Source organism: Dama dama, chromosome 9, assembly GCF_033118175.1.
Source record: "Dama dama isolate Ldn47 chromosome 9, ASM3311817v1, whole genome shotgun sequence".
NCBI classification, from domain to species: Eukaryota; Metazoa; Chordata; class Mammalia; order Artiodactyla; family Cervidae; genus Dama; species Dama dama.
The window spans coordinates 71,394,744-71,415,608 of NC_083689.1; the positions used below are offsets into that span (position 1 = coordinate 71,394,744).

Consider the following 20,865-nt stretch of genomic DNA (forward strand, 5'->3'; position numbering starts at 1 on the left):
ATAAAACTATTTCCCTTCCCATACAACTTCAGAGGTTAGCAATACCAAATTAAATAATCCATTTGATGGCAGCCCATATTCAGACATTAAAACGGGCTTGGGCTTTGACTCTGACTCTAGGAACTGGTCCAAAACACAAGGCCACACTAGAGGAAAACATTGTACAAACACTAATTTTCACAATCTGCTTCATCTTTTATGGCTATTTTGTAGAAAATATGTATAGTAATTGACCAATAATTTATTAGAAATGAATAGGGCCCATATCTTATCTCTGATCCCTGGACAAATCAACCACTTCTATGTCTCAGCTACCTAACCTGAAAGGTAGTTCCTATGTATTACTGAGATTAAATTGAATGACATGTAAGGCATTTAGCACACATGGTTATTTTTCTGCCAGTATTTATCATTTTTAGTTTGAAGATACTCTTTATATGGCCCCTTAGAATATACTGCATTAATACTTATTACTTACCTATGCTATTCATTGTTGTGGAACTTTACAGTCAAGGTAACTGGCAGCCTATCTGACCCACAGTATGCATGTTGAAATGAAGAGTTCAAAGATATAACTACACTTCAAGGCAGGATGACTATTATTTAAAAGTGGCCAAAGATCTGGAAATGAGTTTCTCTAAGGGACAGGACAAGTATCAATACAAGCCATTTTACAAAGAGAGTTTGTATTTTGAAGTTCACTCTCTTTAATCTCAGTACCACCAACCATGTGCTAGGGTTTTATTTTACATTAAGCAGCAATTTCTCCTGTAGTGGTAATATGATATCAGCTGATAATGTCTTTAACATTTTCTGGGGTTTACTAAACTCACTCATCTGTATCAGCTACTAGAGTCAGACATCCCAAAAGCAAATTATATGAAAAACAACATGTTTAGGTTATTATAAAAAGAAACTTTCTTAGCATGAAGTTTATATCTACAATTTAGATACTGGAAGTCGTAGAATCTTAAGCTTTCAAAATGCCAAAAACACAGTCCATGTAATTGATTCCATGAAGTGTCTACCTCAACAAAGGATGTTAGAAAAGCCACTACAACCAGTTTCTCCATTCGGTTTCCTGTGTAACAGCACAAATTATTATCCTAGAAAGTGTCTGGATATTCACAGGTCTTACATGGAAGCCCTTCTCTCTAGCACAAGTGCTGCTAATACGAACTAGACAGCAGATGATAGGATTAGAGAAAAGCTTTCCCAACATAGGCTAGTCCCATGATGCTACAAATTATTATTTCCAGAGAGGCACTCTGGCAGCAATAAGATTTGAGGAGGGTGGCAAAATGGAAGACTTTTATTGTGTGTGGTTCAGGAAAGCAGAAGAAGAAGCCGCTCCCAACATGTTGCAGCAGTGTGCTTGGAACAACATAGCAACAGAACAGGCAGAGGGAGCCACCACTAGGAAATTCTTCCCTTCATGGCCTTAAGAAAGAAGCTCTCACAATACAAAATTGTATGAACACTAACTACTACCAACTATATAAAAATACGTGTGCATGTGGACAAAGCCTAAAGTAAAAAAGCCCATAAAAAGTGTTGGGGTGTAGGCACACATTTAAAATTTCATTTATACAATGAAAAACAACTAATTTTGGGGGGAAGAAAAATAGTGCTTGTACATACAACTTCTTTATACTTGCTAGGGAAGTGCCCGCAGGCTGGGCTGATTTAATTCGGCCCAGGATCGGCTTCCACTCCTCTGGCTCAGCAGCCTGTGTGCTGTATCAACGCCCGGTGTGCACAGATAAAAGCTTTCTGAAAAGACAGCTATGGATAGTAGATAGAAGTATCAAGTTACTCTTGGCCCCTTGGCTCCTGAAGGATACTGCTGCCTTGAAAGGGGCCTGTTCTCAAGCAATGAATGCGAAGCCCAACCCAAAAACATTTTCTATTTCTAGCTGACTTTTTTTTTTCCCCTTTAACACATATCTCTGTAACTGTTAAGATTTTCCGTTTTTATTTTCTTCTGAAACAGTACTCTAGTGTTTTGCGAAAAATACTCTGGGAGACATTAATAGGTGTTATGTGAGAAATGTGTTCCATGGTGAGGTTTAGGAAATGTTACATAAAACAAAGGCAACTTTATTACTGCAACACTTCTTGGAGACTTTACTATTCTCATGTGCATAATGAGTCTCCAAGAGGAGACTATATTAAATATTTCTAAAACTTTGGGGACAACATACCTTTTCCCTGGAGCATTTCGTAAGTGTCCCAAGAAACCCATTTCAATGTATTTTTTTTTAATGGCCCTTTTCCCCCAAACTTCTAAAAATATTGTCAGCTGATACCTTTTATCTTACCATTGTTTTTACTTTTTATTATTTCTCACTTCTAACTTAATGAATAGCTTTTCCTTTAATCTTTTATGTTTTTAAACTGTTGGTTGGCTTTCAGCCTTTTACCTTGCTTTACTTCTTACCTAGTTTTATCATACTTAAAAAAAAAAAAAAACCTTGATTGATCTTTATTGTTAATGTTAGTTTTCTTTTTCTTTTTTCAATATGGCCACGTCATGCAGCTTGAGGGATCTTAGTTCTCTGACCAGGGATCAAACCATGGCTCCAGCAGTGAAAACACCAAGTGCTAACCACTAGATCACCAGGGAATTCCCTCAATATTATTTTAAGTCTCATCTGTTTTATTCTTTTTGAACCCTTTCTGCATTGGGTTTTTAAAATGTTTAAAACTTTATTCCAACCTCTCCAAAGTTTTCACTTTATTTTAGCTTTAATTTTTAATTTCTTAATCTTCATTTAATAACCATGTTAAATATCTTATTTAAATATTTTTGTTAGTTAAATAAAGTTAAATATCTTTATTTCCTGCATATTTTACTTATTTTATGATATTTTATAATGCAGAGCTAAACAAAAAGAAACACAGCAAAGAGCTCAGGAAAAGAGGTGGATGACCTCTCCCCACAGGCCTTACTCTCACACTAGTAGCTGCTTTTCTAGGCTCCCTCATGCAGACTTAACATTTTTCACAAGGATCAATACCCATATGAGATACCCCAACAGTCCCAAAAGTGGAAAAAATAACTACTCTTACAAATTAGAGCTGCTTTTTAACAAGAAAATGTCTCTATGTATTTTAAGAGGTAGCAACACGGAGGCAGCTTCACCATTTTTCACCCTGATACATGATCTCAGGGCACATGATAAAAGCTGGGCAGGCTGGGTGCAGTTGTTGGGATGTTTGGAGTTATCTTTGGGAGTCTCTTCCCACAGTGCCTACTTCCTATTAATTTCCAAAACCTGTTCATTCTGCATTAAAAATATAGGTACTCACCTCCAGCCTAGACTCCTACAAAAGCATTTAACAATCTCTCCAATTCAGGTGTATTATCCTTTCATTCATCCTCCAAAGCAAAACAGATTCATCTTCCTAGTATTTAGTGTTGGTCATGTTAGCTTACCACACACTCATTAAATCCATCTTCCCCTGAAACATCTTCCTCCTCCTGTACAGTGAACCGTACCATCCAGGATTACAGTTTGAACATCACTATGGATTACTTCTCTCCCCTCTTCAAGCCAGCATCCAATCCATTCCCAGACCTTTTCAACTCCATTTTCTAAGTATCTCTCAAATATGTCCATCTACTTCTCCCACATGCACCTCCACTACCTTAGCCCAGGGTGACCATCATTTATCACAGGGATTATTGCCAACAACCATGTAACTAGTCTGCTTCCCATCTATCTCCCAACAGGCTAGAGCCAAAGTAAACTCCTGGTGAAATACAAATCATATCTATTTGACCTCCCATTTTAAATCCAGCAAAGATTTCCTTATTACCTTCAAGATGAAGTCCACAATCCTTCATATGAGATACCAACTTATTTTTTCAGTCCCACCATTGCCATTCTCTCCAGGTCTTTGCACATACTTTCTTTCGCTTTTTAAATCCTCTGCCTATCCATCCCATCCCCCCCACCTAATTCCCACCTTATCACATTTTAGCTTAAATATTACTTCTTCCAATAAATCTTCTTTCAACTCTGGGGAACTGCCTATATGCTCTACATAGCAAAGAACAGTATGTGCTTTCTATTACCTTGAACTAAAACAAAAACTAGGGCACTATATAATGGGCATGTTTGTTTCCTTGCTTTTCTCACCTTCTAGACTGAAAACATCCAGAGGACACAAATTTGTCTTTCTCACTTAAGAACCTCAGTACCTGGAACAGGTTTAGTGACAGCAGATGTTTAGTAAATATTTATTGAGTAACTGAGATTATAATTCTTAAATATTTCCTTTCCTCTGACTAAAAACGTCCTAATTGACTTTTGGTAGTAGTCCTCAACCAATCTCTCCAGCCTTTTCTCCCACTACTTCTGTTTCATTTACTTTATGAGATAATCATATTGTATTACTAGTTGAATTTAAGCATGCTTCCCTGGTGGCTTAGTGGTAAAGAAGACACTTGCAATGCAGGAGACACAGGTTCAATCCCTGGGTCAGGCAGAATCCCTGGAGAAGGGAATGGTAACTCACTCCAGTATTCTTGCCTAGATAATTCCAAGGACAAGAGGAGCCTGTGGGCTACAGTCCATGGGGTTGCAAAGAGTCAGACAGGACTAAGCAACTAACACTTCACTTTACTTTCTTACCTGACTAACTGTTCACTCCTGGAATCCCCACCTCTTCTTTCAGTTAAAATCAACCCTAGTTTTAAACAAAGATGCAGAAATGAAGTCTTCCTGACTTTTTCCAACCCATAATTTTCCTTTCCTATGAAGAAATAAACATTACATTTATAATTCTTATGAATTATATTCTGCCTTGTACAACAGCTATAACTGAGTTTAACTTCCTTAATATGTTTAAAAAGCAAGTAGAGTTGACTATTTGAGGACTCTGTTTATTTCCTCACCAAAATATATTTTCAACACCAAAATCAATATTCATAGCACTTTCATGGTCATTTGTGAACAGTGTGCAGCAAAACTCTTGAGTTATCTTACAGTCCCAGATGAGGTCAAAAAGGTGAAGCTCTTGTTTTAGTTCTCATACTGTAAACAAATGTCCTTTCTCTGGTTTACTCAGTGCCGTATTTTTTCACATCTTTATGATTTCTCTTGATTTTTTTGTTTAACATGGCCCCCAAGCTGAGTGCTGAAGTGCTGTCTAGTGTTTCCAAGAGGTTATCATGTGCCTTATAGAAAAAACATCTTCATGTAAGACATGTAATATAGTTGGCCCTGGGTTCAATGTTAATGAATCAACAATATATGTAATAAAGAAGGCATCTTTAAACAGAAATACACATAAAACATGGTTACTACTAACTGGTTGATGAAAATGTTGTTATCAGAGGCCCACAGGAACCTAATCCTGTATTTCCTCTAAGAACAAAGATTCAGTGTTTGCAGTAACTTTTAAAAACATAACTACTTCAATTAATCAGTACTGACTATACTATATATTATGCATTTTTGTTTCCCTCTCAGTACCTAACAATGGATGCCTCACATAAAATGGGATACTTAATAACTGACCAGTGAATACATAAATGAAATCTATGATCTCTTGGTAACAGAGAGTAACAGAGAGGGGGGATGGAAGATAAGGATGTTGAGATTAAGATATGAATAGAGAGGACTAAAATAAACACCCACTGACCAACATATACACAAACAGAATGACATGAGAAGTAACACCCTCACAAAATTTCTTTTTAAAGAGCTGTCACAGGTGTTTCAATCCCAGGCTTTTTGGAGTCACAGTCAGAAAGATTTGTTAATTTATTATAAGCCCTAAAATTAGCTTACTGACCCCCAGCAAAGACTTTAAAAGGTAAGATACCTTGGCCTAAGAGTTCTGTGTCCCATATAAATATATGAAAAGCTAAACATGAAGTTTAAGGTTAAAAATTTTTTGTTAAATCTCTTACTCATGCTCAGTATCAACTATGAATTTGAAAGCATCATGGATTTCACTTCTCCAGATGCTGGAATTCTAATATACAAGCCTCCCTTTGCATGGCATCTTGTTAACTGAAACTCCTACATATTGGACCAGGCTCTCACTTTGCACAATCTAGTACCACAGAAGAACAAAGCAAAGCAAAGACTGTATAACAGTAATTCTCATGTACTCCTTCCAAAGTAACGCAAATGAGAGGCAAACACACACATTATATTGCCCACTTTACATTCTATTCCATAACTGTTATGCTATAATCATGATTTAAACCATGATTTAAACCATTTCTACTCAATGTCCCTACCTCAACCTCCAATCCATTATTCAACTCAGCACCAAGAGTAAGGTACATAGATGGGATTACTTCACTCCTTTGCTTATCAAAATTCCACTGCTTAATATACTTACATCCAAACTCCGCGCAATGACCTACAAATCCCTGAGCCTACCGCTCTTCTTCTACGTGCTCCTGCCATACTGTTCTCGAATATTCTCACCAGCTCCTTCCTTATTTGCTCACTCCATGAGTAAAACACTCCAAGAATAAAACATTCTTCCTTTACTTTGTGTGCTCTAAACTCTTTACAGGTACCATATCCTCAAAAAGGCCTGCTGCTGCTGCTGCTGCTAAGTCACTTCAGTCGTGTCCGACTCTGTGTGACCCCATAGAGAGCAGCCCACCAGGCTCCTCCGTCCCTGGGATTCTCCAGGCAAGAATACTGGAGAGGGTTGCCATTTCCTTCTCCAACGCATGCATGCATGCTAAGTCACTTCAGTTGTGTCCGACTCTATGCGACCCTATGGACAGCAGCCCACCAGGCTCCTCTGTCCACAGGATTCTCTAGGCAAGAATACTGCAGTGGGTTGCCATGCCCTACTCCAAGGATCTTCCCTACTTAAGGATTGAACCTGCATCTCTCTTAAGTCTTCTGCTGGCAGGTGGGTTCTTCACCACTAGCGCCACCTGGGAAGCCCTTGTAAGTGAATAAGCCAGGTTATACTGTGGCTTCCCTGCAACCTTTAGTGTACTTCATTCTCCTTGTCATATGGGTAATCTGACATGAGAAGCAGACCTATAATTTGAGTTTTCTTTATTAAGAGATTATCTAAGTATTAAGGATATATAACTCATTCATTAAAAGATTATCACCATTTATTCTAACAAACTCATATCCGAAAAGTGTTATCATTCTAGGATTGTTTCTCCTGTGTTGCCAGAATGCCTCTGTATCTCTGCCCCCTTGTCCCCTCTGGCCATCTCTTTCTGAAAATAAAGTGATGGGTCTTCAGCCAAAAAAAAAAAAAAAAACTTATCAGTCTAAAAAGAATGTTAATTATATAGTTACTGTTTTCAGCTTATTCCTTATATGTCTCAACATAGCCAAAGAGAGATTACCTATGTTAAATTTCAACACCAGGGCTAGATCTCCAGCAAATTTCTCAAGTTCTTTTAACTCTTAATGTTCATATTACTTGTATTTGTTTTAATTATTTATTATGTAATCTTGCTGCTTTTTACATTTATACATACAAAGTTAATTTTTTAATTGTTCAGAAAATAAGATTCTCGACATATGACCAATTCTTTCCAAGTTAGGTCAGAAGGATTTCATATTCCAAATGAGTTATCTATTTGGTTTGGGGGTAAAGTAGGAATTAAGTTTACACTTAAGATAGATATCCTAAGATTATCTACAGAAAATCAGTCTTCAATACTTATTTCCACAAATGTCACAAACAAGTATTTTATATTTGCTTGCTAAATAAAGTGCCAACATTCAGCACTCTAATTAGAATAGTACTGCCATAATTAAGTGAGACTTAAATTACTCAGTAATCAGTTGCTAGTATAAACAATTCAAAAGCCAAACAGGAATTTAGTATGTGAATTACTAAAGGTTGTAACATGAAATACCATTAGGAAAAGTACATTCTAGAGGGCATTTTATTGACATAATCACACTATCTATAATATACATACTTGTACAGAAAATGCTTTGCTATTTGTCTTTTCATACTTAAGTGATTTACAGAAAGCAAATTACATTGTTGGTAAGAGAATGGCAATGTAGCACCCTTCACAAATCTTAATGATCTTAAGGTTTAAAAATATGAAACAGAAATGTAAAACCTTAATTATTCAAAAGAAAAATACCACCACCGCACTTCCAAAGAGGTCTTTATCCCATGTGCCAACACATAGGAAATTCTAGCAACATCTTAACTGTGACAGAAAAATCTCTCTAGTCCACCATACTAAAACAACCAAAACCAGGGATCCTTGCAGAAATTGCCAACTCCAGGGCTCAAGTAGTGAAAAGACAGGATAAGCTTGAAACAGCTTGTGCCGGAATGTAAGAAAGTGCTCAGAAAAATAAAAGAGCATGACAAATATAATCATTCCTCCATTAAAGCATTAAAGAGTTTTAATAGAGTGAACATTGTATATTATGCTTTTAGATACAGAATGCATCAATTTTAATGTAATGGAAGTTTACAGTTAAAACATGAAATTTAGGCTCACCTGATTTTTTTATAATTAACGTCATTTTATTTCATAATTAAGTTATAGTAAAAAGGAACAATTAGTAATATAATGTATGCAAATCTTATTCTTTTGGTACATCAACCATCACACCCCTTGCCTCAACCATGTTAGCATGTCAAGCAATCTTATTCATTATTCATATGAGTAAAAAATCCTAAAAAAAAAAAAAATCCTAAAGGTTAAACATTTCAAGCAACTAATAGGCCAATCACAGCCTCAATGACTCTATAGGATGATTCTAGTTACAAAGTGTTCATGAAAAATAGTAATCTATTATTATTTTTAATGACAAAAGTTAATAAAAGCTAGTAAAATGTTACATGTAGATACAACAGTAATATTCTAATTATGACTCTGAGTAACTAGAGCACAGATTCCCACTTGCCAGAATAACTTTTAGTGAAATATTCAGCATAAAACATTTATTTGAAAATTGTTCTGGAAATACCAGTCATTACAAACTCAACTATATACGTTATGACACACATTATCAATGCAAGCACAAGTTTCTCAAATGCCATTTCTAATAAATTTGAAAGCATATGCTCCTGAGGTCCCTATTTTTTTAAGTACAGGAATATTATTCCTATTCAAAAACCAGAAACAGTCCTACACTGTACTTAAAGCAGCTTCAGACTTGCATTGTTTTGTGTACAAGTTTACTTGGTTTTTTGTTTGTTTTGTGTACAAGTTTACTTGTGAAACTATCTTTCCTATTGCTCACAGCTGCTTAAGGTCACTTAAATAGGTTATTTAGTAAATCAGTTTCTTCTCAAAAAAGAAAGGACAGTGTGATGTCTATCTTTATCAAGAGATGTGCATGTTAAACTGGTTTCAGAAGCAAATCAAATATCCCAGGGTATTAAAAAATGGATACAGCGTAAGAATTATTAGCATTATACACCCCGATTCCAGTTTTTACAGGTACAATAAAATAGTAGCTACTAAAATTTAATAGTAAAAATTTTGTTAAAGGGGTTTAAAGTTTATTAAAAAGTTTTGCCAACTTTTAAATTCCTACTCTTTGGAACTAATCTAAGGTGTGAGTTTTTGTTCACCTGTATCTTTTAATTTCAGAGAAGGAAATGGCAACCCACTCCAGTGTTCTTGCCTGGAGAATGCCAGGGACGGGGGAGCCTGGTAGGCTGCCGTCTATGGGGTCGCGCAGAGTCGGACACAACTGAAGTGACTTAGCAGCAGCAGCAGCATGACTAAACAAGACCAAAGAACCAGAATTTATTGATAACACAATGGTAAACCTTTTTATAATATATTATCTCATTTAATTCTAACAGTCCCAGAAGGTAGTAGATCTTATCCCCATTCTATACAGAAATGCACAGTCTCTTGACTTATGTCTTCCCTCAAATTACTCCTTCCACTCCTCATTTAAAAACAAAATTGAAACTCAAAGAAGTTAGCTCAGCTTGGGCATACTCATAGCAAATTATCTTTTAAAATATTTATGTGGCAACCTATTTAAAATATCCTAGTTAAGATAATTTTATTAACAGTATTGGGCTTCCCTCATGATTCAGTGGTAAAGAATCCACCTGCCAGTGCAGAGGATACAGGTTCAGTCCCCCGTTGGGAAGATCCCCTGGAGAAGAAAATGGCAACCTACTCCAGTATTCTTGCCTGGGAAATCCCATGCAGCCTGGTGGGTTACATACAGTCCATGGGGTCGCAAAAGAGTCAGACACAACTTAGTGACTAAACAACAATTATTAACTGTATTATGAGACTCCTTCAGGAAAATAATGTAAAAGAAAGCACCAAAACTGGTTAAGCTTAAAGAAAAGCATAAAACCCTTCTAAGAGGAGAAAATGATGAAACATCCTACACTGGGACAATATGTGAAAACTACACCTTTGTAGACACAAATGCTTGACATTGTACAATTTGACCACATCACTTATAGGTATTTCCACTTCTGTGATTAGGTTCAGATGTACTGCCTAATATCAAACACTAACTGAAAGAATATAAGAAATCCTATGAATAGAATGAGAAATCCTGTACCTCAGTGGTGATAGTTTGAGTTTGTAGAACTACCTGTAAGCGAACTCTAATACTTGATGTTTTTAAATTTTAAGTGTTATTTAAAATTTTTAAATTAAGTCAGCAATATTTTCTCCCACCTTCATCCATGATTAAACTTAGATTTACCTAAGATCGGTTAAACTTAGATTTACTCAAATGACTTTCAAATCCCAGAAACCAAACTCAACTTTTCTGACATTAAAAAATTGTTCCCAGAACCTTATTATTAAAATTTTGAAACCTATATAATTTATTTCCCCTCAAACTCTCAAACAAACACAGACCATCAAACACCTGGACTTTATTTAATCTGGACTATCTGGGGTAGAAGGGGAACTTCCTTTTGAAACAGAACAGCTCCTGAGACAGTGTCACTGATGTCATCCCCTGCCTGGAACCGCTCAGCAGTAGGTTCTCATTAGCAACCACATCATTTGACCCGTGTTTCAGATGTTTCATTCTATGTTTAATACCTTATTTGGCCTTATTGTCCTTTCAGCAGATACACATTTTTGAAATATCAGGATTTATCTATTTCATTAAACTTTTGCTCAGTCTTAATTGTTCTTTCCATTCCCTGGATTGCTACAGTATTTATACCTATACCACAAATTTGGCTATCATACCATCTTATACTATTCTGTCTTTTTCATGTGCTTGCCATGTGCATCCACGTAACAGAACCACAAGCCGCACTAAACCATAAGCTTACAGTGCTGTACAGTGCTCATGGGAGGTATTTAATAAGCACTCACCAAACGATCCCTATAAGATTAGTAAGACTATCAGTCATGTATTTTCAGTTATTGTATACCATTTAGATATTTACAACCTAGGCCATCCTCCTTGGATAGGCACATACTGAACTAAGGAAAATTATTTTCAAACTACCCAATTTAAGATGAGTGTAGAAAAGTTGGGAAACTTTGGACATAAATCAGGGATTAATACAACACAGCACTACAGGCACAGCTAACTGACATAAAGATCAAAGAACGGAGGGAAATTTATTAAAGCTGTGGAAGCTGGTTACAGGGTAATTTTGAACCTATGATACAGCTTGTGACTGTCATGAACTTTTTCTTAGGATTAATTACAATAAGTAAGCTCATTAAAATAGCTAAGACTTCCTTTTCCACTGACAAAAACAACTGTTTGCTTCTCGATCATTGAAGGGCATCCTACTCACAGACAATATTCAGAGGCTAGAAAAATTTTCTTTTATGATCAGTATATATAGGGAAAAAAAGAATAAATGCTTATTGAATTTGATTCAGAAGCTTATAAACTTCTTCCAAGTAATTTTTAACTGGTTTAAGGCATTCACCAGTAATTCACCTTTATTACAGTAATGTCTTGTACAAGTCAGCAAAAACTGTGAAATATATGTTCTAAAAGCAGACACTAGATTTAAATCTAGATTCTATTTTCTAGATGTGTGATTTCAGGCAAGTTTCTGGACTTCTCTGTGGCCAATTTTCTCAACCACAAATTAATATTAATAATGCTGTCACTACTGTTACTGGCACATGGCAAATACTCAATAATGATTTATTAGAAGTATCTGGACTTGCCCTCAAGAGGGTTACATCCCAGAGGCAGCAGATGGACAGATGTAAATAAAAGTAGCAGAAGTGGCTTGTGCTGAAATAATAGCAGAGCAGCTTGTGTGAATGCAGGCATTTTATCAGACTGACACAGAACAGTGAGTGAGGAAGAGTGGTGGTAGATGAGGTCAGAGAGAGCAGCAGAGCTAGACCACGGAGAGGCTGGTAAGCAGCAAAATAGAAAGTGGCTGGAGAGTTATGAACTACTGTGACTTAAACAGTTTTAAAGAATCACCCTTGTTGCTGTGTGCAGATTACAGGATTAAAATTTTTATTTGGCTTCATAAGAAATGAGCCACACTTCAGAAACCCATTCAGTACCAAACTTATAACTATAAACCAAACATATCATACCATTACGGTTTAACTGTTAATAAAAAGTTTTAATCATACAACCTTAAGTCACTTTTAAAAGTTACAAGTGATGAATGTTCTTTAATGATTAGTTAATATTGCATGAAAACAAATAGCAAGAAAAACAAATTGAATTTTCAATGTGTATCTTCTTTCTATTACAAAAATAAAGGCTATCTAAGGGAATTCCCTGGTGGGCTAGTGGTTAGCACTCCACACTTTCACTGAGAGGGTCTGATTCAATGCCTGGTGGGAAAACTAAGATCCCACAAGCCACAATGGGTACAGCCAAAGAGAAAAACAAAAGCAGGGCCAGGGTGGGGTGGGTCGCCGGTATTTAGATGAGAATTTTTTTTTTTTTGACTGAAAAATTTTACCTGATGAGTTTGTGTGGAAGTTATAAAAAGTTGGGCTTCCCTTGTGGCTCAGCTGGTAAAGAATCTGCCTGCAATGCGGGAGACCTAAGTTCGCTCCCTGGGTTGGGAAGATCCTCTGGAGAAGAGAAAGGCTACCCACTCCAGTATTCTGGCTTGGAGAATTTCATGGACTTTATAGTCCATGGGGTCGCAAAGAGTTGGACACGACTGAGTGACTTTCACTATAAAAAATTATTCATAATTAGAATTATGTATAACTTACTCTCCAGGTGTGTGCATGTGTGATCAGTTGTATTTAACTCTTTGAGACTCCATGGACTACAGCCAGCCAGGCTCCTCTGTCCATGGAATTTTCCAGGCAAAGAATACTGGAGTGGTTTGCCATTTCCTTCTCCAGGGGATCTTCCCAACCCAGGGATCAAAACTTACTCTCCTGAGAATTTATAAACTAAGCAAAATTCCTATGTCAAAACACTCCAAAACAGGGCTAACTGGACTTAAGTACAAAACACACCTGGCTATTGTTGCACATTAACAAAATTATTCATATTTAATAATTCATTAGCTAGATCTATCCACAATCATGAGGAGCTATCAACTGGTTCCAATGTGAGAATGCATTATGTTACTCTACCTATATTTAATTTTCTGGCTAATGGACTCTGGTAAGACAAAATGATTTCTTACCAACTTGGGACAGTGTGTCGAAAAACTGGAAAGCACACTGCAACATGCTTTCCTTGTAAATGTGTGTTCACTCAGTTGTGTCTGACTCTTCACAACCCCATGGGGGCTGCAGCCCACAGGCTCCTCTGTCCATGGGATTTCCCAGGAAAGAATACTGGAGTGTGTTACCATTTCCTTCTCCAGGGGATCTTCCTGACCCAGGGATTGATCCCATGCCTTCTCCATCTCCTGCATTGGCAGGCAGGTTCCTTATCCACTGAGCCACCTGGAAAGCCCCCTTTCTTGTATATACTGCTCATCTACTATCAGAGATTATGAATTGGGTATCACATTTTAGAGTTACTTTTCTTGATTCTGTTCAGTTTCTTTAAGGATAGATTGTCCACTTCAATTTGCCTTCATAAATCTTTATGTATTTTAGAAGAAATATTTTATATTAGCAGCATCTTTAAAACCTTGAGAAATACAAAACAAGCTGAAAAAAAATTAGCAGATGGAAATTGCAATATGTCTTTCCAAAGACTTTATTCCTCAACGTGTCTTTCAAAAGAGTTTCTGTAATATGCTTTACGATATTAAAGGCATTTGTGATTTGCTAAACACAACACAAGGCACACATAACAGAGATATTTTTATGAGTTCTATGGGTTGTTTAATGTGTCTATTTAGGTGAATACACATTGAAAATAATGATTTATAGATTAAGACACAGTTCTTACAAACTCGTAAATAATTTAGTTTGACATTTTCTTTATTCCTTCAAACACTATATTCTTTTGATTTTTTTCTACGTTATAAATTGTTCTAAATTATTTTGTGCTTTGCACAATAACAGTAGCATTTCAAGAGTTTATGTCAAGCACTATGCTAAGTGTTTCACATAAATTTAATCCTCACTAGAACTCAGTAAAACAAAATACCATCCTATTTTATAGATGGGAAAGTTTGGTGATATTGTCCTAATCCCCAGGATCACTATTTCTTAGTGATGGACCTCGGATTTCAATCCAGTTCTGATCTCTGAACACAAACTTCTTCCCAGATTCACTCAACACCAGATGGAAGTGCCTAAATATAAGACAGTGCATACAGCTAGCAAAGTAATATAAAAATATATACAGGGACTAGCATACATAATTAGACTTAACAATGAAAGGTCATAAGAAGTGACACCTTAAAAAAAAAAAAAAAGAATAAATAGTTAAGTATACGTCCCAGAATGTTAGGTAATGTCAGCTAAGACTAAAAAGAACTAATCTTTATACATAAGACTCATTAAAAGTACTACAAATGTACTTTGACTCTATGAAGTAGTCCTGTTGTCCCCAAAATTGGAATTTGAATTTATCAAGTGAGTAGATACAATTACCAAATTGCAGGACATATAGACGTTAGAGAAACAAACAACCCTATGGGAACCAATTAACAAAATCCAAACTGAAGAAAGTACAAAAAACTTAATTTCTTCAACAAATAAACAATAAGAGTGGAAAAAGAAGACCAGGATTGAACCTACACAAAAAGAGAATCAAAAGATACACCCACCAACTCAGAGAAACATCAAAGAGGAATCATGAGGTAAATGAGAAAGGAATGATGACTGAACATTCGATATAAAGAATCATCTTTTTTAAAAGGTATGATAATGATATTATGATTATAATTAAAAAAAAGATGACTCTTTACCTTTTGGAGATTGATACAAATGAAATGATACATCGTCTTGAATTAGCTTCAAAACAATATGGAGTGGGGACTGTAGGCAGAAACACAGGTAAACCAAGACTAGCCAAACGTTGAAGCTAGGTCTGTGTAAGCAGGGATTCACTACCTCTATTTTTGGATCTATTTGAAATTTTCCAAAATAAAAGCCCCAAATTAAATTCCAATTAGATCTAAATATGAAACATAAAATAAAATTTCTTCACGATTAAAAAAAGTTACATAAGCTGTCTATACTCTTCCTTTTTTTCTTAAAGGAAATATTAAATAAACATTGGAAATAAGAAGAAAATAACACAAGAGCACAGAAAAAGGGTCAACTATGGAGCCATACTGTAAAACCTAGGAGTATTAGTTAGAGGTACTTAAAAAAGCCAAATACTTTTAGTGGATGTATCAGTAAACAGATGAAAAACTACTTAAAAACACTAAGGCACAGGAAAATATAAGAGGCGGCTAAGAGCTTTTAAAAACCACCTTGGCAATAGTACTAACTAGACTAAAGTACAGAAAAATCACTCCTAAGATATGCTCGCAAAAGAGAAAACTCATCTTTCTTTGGAATTAAATTCTTAGTATTTACTTGTGTCCAGTTACTAGAAGAGAGGAAGAAAGGATAATGAATTTACTGTTTCAGCAATAACAACTGGTTTAAAGAAAATTTGATATGGTGAGGCTAGAAAGCTGAAAATCACTTTTATTTTCAAGTTCTAAGAAGCAAGCTGAACAGAGATTTACTGGTAAGACAGGGAAATTAGGGGGAACACATCTGAGGACTGAAAGGGAAAACCAATGATAAGTTTAAGTTGTAGCATATCTGTAGTGGCAAATTTTTTTTAAGACAGGTATTGTATTTTTCAAGTCCAGAAAATACAGTACTATTCCAATAAATAATAAATGTATTATCTGGTGCAATAACTGAATGAAATATTTTCTATTAAAAGTGAAGGGTTCTCCTTCTGGGGTCAGCTAGACTAGAATAGAAATTTGCACAATTCTATTATGTTATGCAAACATTTAGAAATTAAAAACATGCAAATACACCAACAAAAATCATCTTAAAGGGAAAAAAATGCAAGCTATGCTTAAGAGAATAACTTAAAATGGACAATCTATAGTAACTGATAGCGCTGTTTGAATCACTATCTTAAAAAGAATAAGGGCCACTGATGAAATAGATTTACCATTAATATTATCCCTTGCATGAAAGAGAAGGTTTAGCTGGCCTTGAACAGTAAGTAGTAATAAGTGGTTTGATTCACCACTACCAGGTTACCTTCACCGCATTTCCAAAATTTGAAGAAGACAACAGAACTGTAGCAACTTTCAGTTTATACCAAAAATGGGATAACAAAATATCAAAGTGCTCAATTTTATTTCAGCATCACATGAAGGGAGGCAGGTCAAAGGATGACAATGGTCAAGCTAGTCCCAGTTGGTGGGAGTGGTGCCACTTATCCTTTCCTGCCACAGCTCCCTTTAATGCAACTTGAGTACATGTGGGAGGAAACTGGCACTCCAAGCTCTGGTGAGCTTTTGGTTTTATCTGCCTTTCCTCAGTTCCATAATGTCCTGCAAAACAGAGGCATTTGATACCACGAGCAGGTTCAAAACTTGTGGAAAGTATCTCCCTAACCCTCCATGAAAGTTTTCAAAATCTCAAAAGTCATCATTTAAAATATATCATCACACTTAAGAACTGCCATCATACTGGATCTAACAGTGCTTCAGAGGACACAAGAGCACATTTTTCCTTCTGAAGTAAACTTCATTGGGTAGGGATATATACTAAATAAAAGTCCTAATTTTCCAGTCATGGATTGCACTTATTTACTGCATAAAGCAATTAAATATAACATTTATTGTCACATAAAAAAATTTTCTTTTCAGCTGCAACTGTCTCTGGTGGATAATGACTTTCTAAAATTTATCTGCTGTTATGAAATACTTATTCCATTTTTTTTTCCCCCGACAGAAATTTATATCTCCAAAATGCCAACAAGGCTGGAAAGTCATTCTAGTACAATCCCATCATTTTAAAGATAAGGAATCCAAGCTCTGGAGAGTCATATTATTCTGCCTCAAATTATACATATGGCTAATTTAAAACGCAGTATCAGAATGTGAACCCAGGTCTCCTCAAACCTCTAGCCAGTGCTATATCATATAAAGCCTCATTTCTATTCAACACAGCTCTCAGAGCAGTCCTTTATCACTTTATTGTTTCCTCTTTTGCAAGTTTCCTCATCACCTTATCCCCTTGATAATCTGAATAGCTGTTCTACGGATCTGTTTCACTTCCATTATGGCAATTTAAGATGAACAGTCTAAATGGGTATAGTGCCACAGGTACTGGTTTTGTAAAATGTTTGTATTTGGGGTGGAAGAACTATTTCTTTTCTGTCAGTGAAAGATGAAAATTAAGTACTCATCAGTAAAATAACCTCATGTTCTAATCCTAATATCCTTATCCACTGAAAGTTTTAAAAAAAGTCCTTGGTGGCAACATTCTTACATGTTCTTGAGTAACTTGGTTTAAGTTTCCATTCTTTTTAAAATTTTTTAAGATACTTATTTATTTGGCTGCAGGTAGTCTTAGTAGCTGCATGTGGGATCTAGTTCTCTGACCAGGGATGGAACCCGGCTGGGCCCCCTGTACTGAAGCCCCAAGTCTTTTGTCACTGGACCACCAGGGAAATCCCCAGGTTTCCATTCTTATTTCGGTGGTAAAAAGGAAGACTGAAGTTATTTTTCAACAGCAGTTCCTCTATTAGATTGACTTGATAGCTATGTATATGACAAATTTAATCTGAGATACTTGAAACTTAGTAACAAAGGTGAGAAAAACAACATGAAAAGAACAAGAACAAGAATATTGACTTGTCTCCTGAAAAAGTGCACCCTGTCTTCAAACTTTTGAGTACCACAAATTTAGTCCCCTAAGATAAGAAGGTGCTTTATTAGTGATTTTTCTTCCACCGACCTCTGGTTAAGAAATAGTTTTGTAGAGATTTTTGGATCTTCAGAGACAGTTTAAGCTGGTATCCTTTACACCATATATTAAAGAACAACCAATAAACTTGGATTTAAAAAAACAAAAAACAAAAACATGATTTTATTTTTACCTTTGGAAAGCAAAGGATATATAAATAGCAAAACAAAACCAAAATAAAGGACTGAGGACTTAATGGTCAAATAAATGGTTGACAAAGCAAGACCACCAAATCACTTTTCAAACATGGAGCTTTTCTCTTAATGAATTTTAATACTACTCTTGTAGAACATGTGCTATAATTATCAAAAGCATACTGATCTAAACTTACTGCATTATGGCCTTTATATGCTATTTAAGTCCTTCGCCCTTAATTCTCACAACATTCTAAGGTAAATATCCATCACTATTTTCATATTTCACCTGAGAAAACTGGGACACTTCAAGGTTAAGTAATTTGCCAAGGTTATAGAGCTTGAATCCAGCTCTGCAGGTTCAGAAATCTGTGCCCCTTAGGCACTCTACTGCATTCTCGGTAGCACAGAAAACTTGAAAATACAGTCAAACTCTATCTGAGGCATTATCCAAGCCACTGAATTTTTTCTTATTGAAGTATAATTGATTTATAATATTAGTTTCAGGTGTACAAACAGTAATTCGATAATTTAACAGAGTATACTGTTTAAAGTTATTATAAAATGGTAGCTGTATTTCCTATGCTGTACATTATATGCTTGGATCTAATGTATTTTATACATAGCAGTTTACAATAAGTTATTTTTTGAGGAGTCAAGAAAACCAAGCATTTGCCATCCTCACTTCCTGATTTTAGGTTGGATGAGTGGCACAAATGAACTGTTTTTGCCATTACACTTATTACATCATCACTAAAACCCGAAAAGAAGGGGACTAGTTAAATTCTTAAACTTTACTTCCTGCTGTCCTAGAAGTCCTCACTTAATCACTGTTATAATCTATATGATACACTCAATGTAAGTGTTAAGGTTTGATCACTTAAAGAATATCAGCTATGCATTACTCATTTTACCTGTCAGTGTACTTACAAGTAGATCAACAGGATATAAACCTGGGTTGTTTCCTTCTTTAGGAGACATTTCTTGTTAATTCATTGATTAGTTAATTAAACCAAATGGAAAAAATGGCCCTCCAAAAATGAAATGTAGTGAAAACGGAAACAGAGGAAAGGAATCACAGTAAGTTACATGGTGATCTACTCTCACTAGTGTTAGAAAAGCAAAGGAGAGCGTCTGAGTAACTTCAGTCTGACCACAATGGCCACTTGTTACACCTACCACCCACTGCAATACCTCAGGCTCATTAGTAATTAAAAGAAGCTCAGCAAGGTAAAGGACACATCCCAACCAGGCCTAAGGTCTCTACAACACACGCTGAGGAGCACCGGGAGCCACTGAAATAAGTTCCCCCACCCTCGAGCTTTCACTGCTGCCCAGGAAGCAGACCAAAAGCCAGGGGCCAAGACAGTTCTCCGGCCAGGGCAGTGACCCAGCTCGAGACAACCCTGCCCCCGCCCCTGATCAAAGTGTCCGCGCCTAGAGGGGTGGGGAAGCTGCAGGGTGAGGAAGGCCTGGATAGGAGATAAGGGGACCAAGATGTTTCCACAGAGAAAAGGTCCCTTCGATAGGCGGATCGGGACGCGGCCCCGGGCCGAGAAGAGAGTCGCCCGCCGCCATGATAGGGCCGGCCCATCTGGGGGGCGTGACGCGGACGGCCGGGAGCGCAGAACCGGCTCCCCTTTCCCCCCGCCCCTCCCCCCGCGTGGGCCTCGGCCACAACTGCCCCCCGATACTCACGCTTTGTCCACCAGCTCCCGCACCTTCCACATGTTCAACATCTTGCCCGAGCGGGCCGGGCTTCTACCTCCCTCTCCTGTACCCCACGGACTCCGGAACACTTCCGCGCCGGGGCAGATCCAGGCCGGGGTCGCTGCCGCCGCCGCCGCCGCCACCCGTCGCCTCAAACTCCCCCAGTCAGCTCCTTCTCTTGCCACAGCCGCGGCGCCGCCAGTGACACGTCGAGACGCGGGGGCAGAGGCGCTGCGTGGAGCGGAAGTGCCTGACTTTCCGCCCGCTGCGCGCGGGGCACGCTGGGACTTGTAGTTCTCTGTGCGCCAAATTAGGCTGAAAGTTTCAGAGGAAAGGTAAAGTTAGGACTCCGGTAAAAGAGCTCTCCGGATTCTCCGCACCGCTACGCAGAAGTCATTATGAATGTGAAAGTTGGGCCATAAAGAAAGTTGAGAGACGAAGAATGATCCTTTTGAACTGTGGTGTTGGAGAAGACCCTTGAGAGTCCCTTGGACTGCAAGGAGATCCAACCAGTCCATCCTAAAGGAGATTAGTCCTAAATGTTCATTGGAAGGACTGATGCTGAAACTGAAACTCCAATACTTTGGCTACCTGATGCGAAGAACTGACTCATTAGAAAAGACCCTGATGCTGGGAAAGATTGAAGACGGGAGGAGAAGGGGACGACAGAGGATGAGACGGTTGGGTGGCGTTACCAACTCGATAGACATGAGTTTGCGCAAGCTCCAGGAGATG

At 37.1% G+C, this 20,865-nt stretch overlaps 1 protein-coding gene across 2 annotated transcripts in view; it reads right to left on the bottom strand.

Annotated features, from left to right (window-relative positions):
• Window positions 1–20,357, bottom strand: part of CLINT1 (clathrin interactor 1) — a 56,729-nt gene extending 36,372 nt beyond the window's left edge. For both annotated transcript variants that reach the window (XM_061151846.1, XM_061151845.1), the window contains exon 1: window positions 20,119–20,357. In XM_061151846.1, the coding sequence (XP_061007829.1) occupies window positions 20,119–20,159 (41 nt within the window). In that variant the 5' untranslated portion in view covers window positions 20,160–20,357. The remainder of the gene's footprint in view (window positions 1–20,118) is intronic.
• Between the last annotated feature and the right edge of the window lie 508 nt (window positions 20,358–20,865).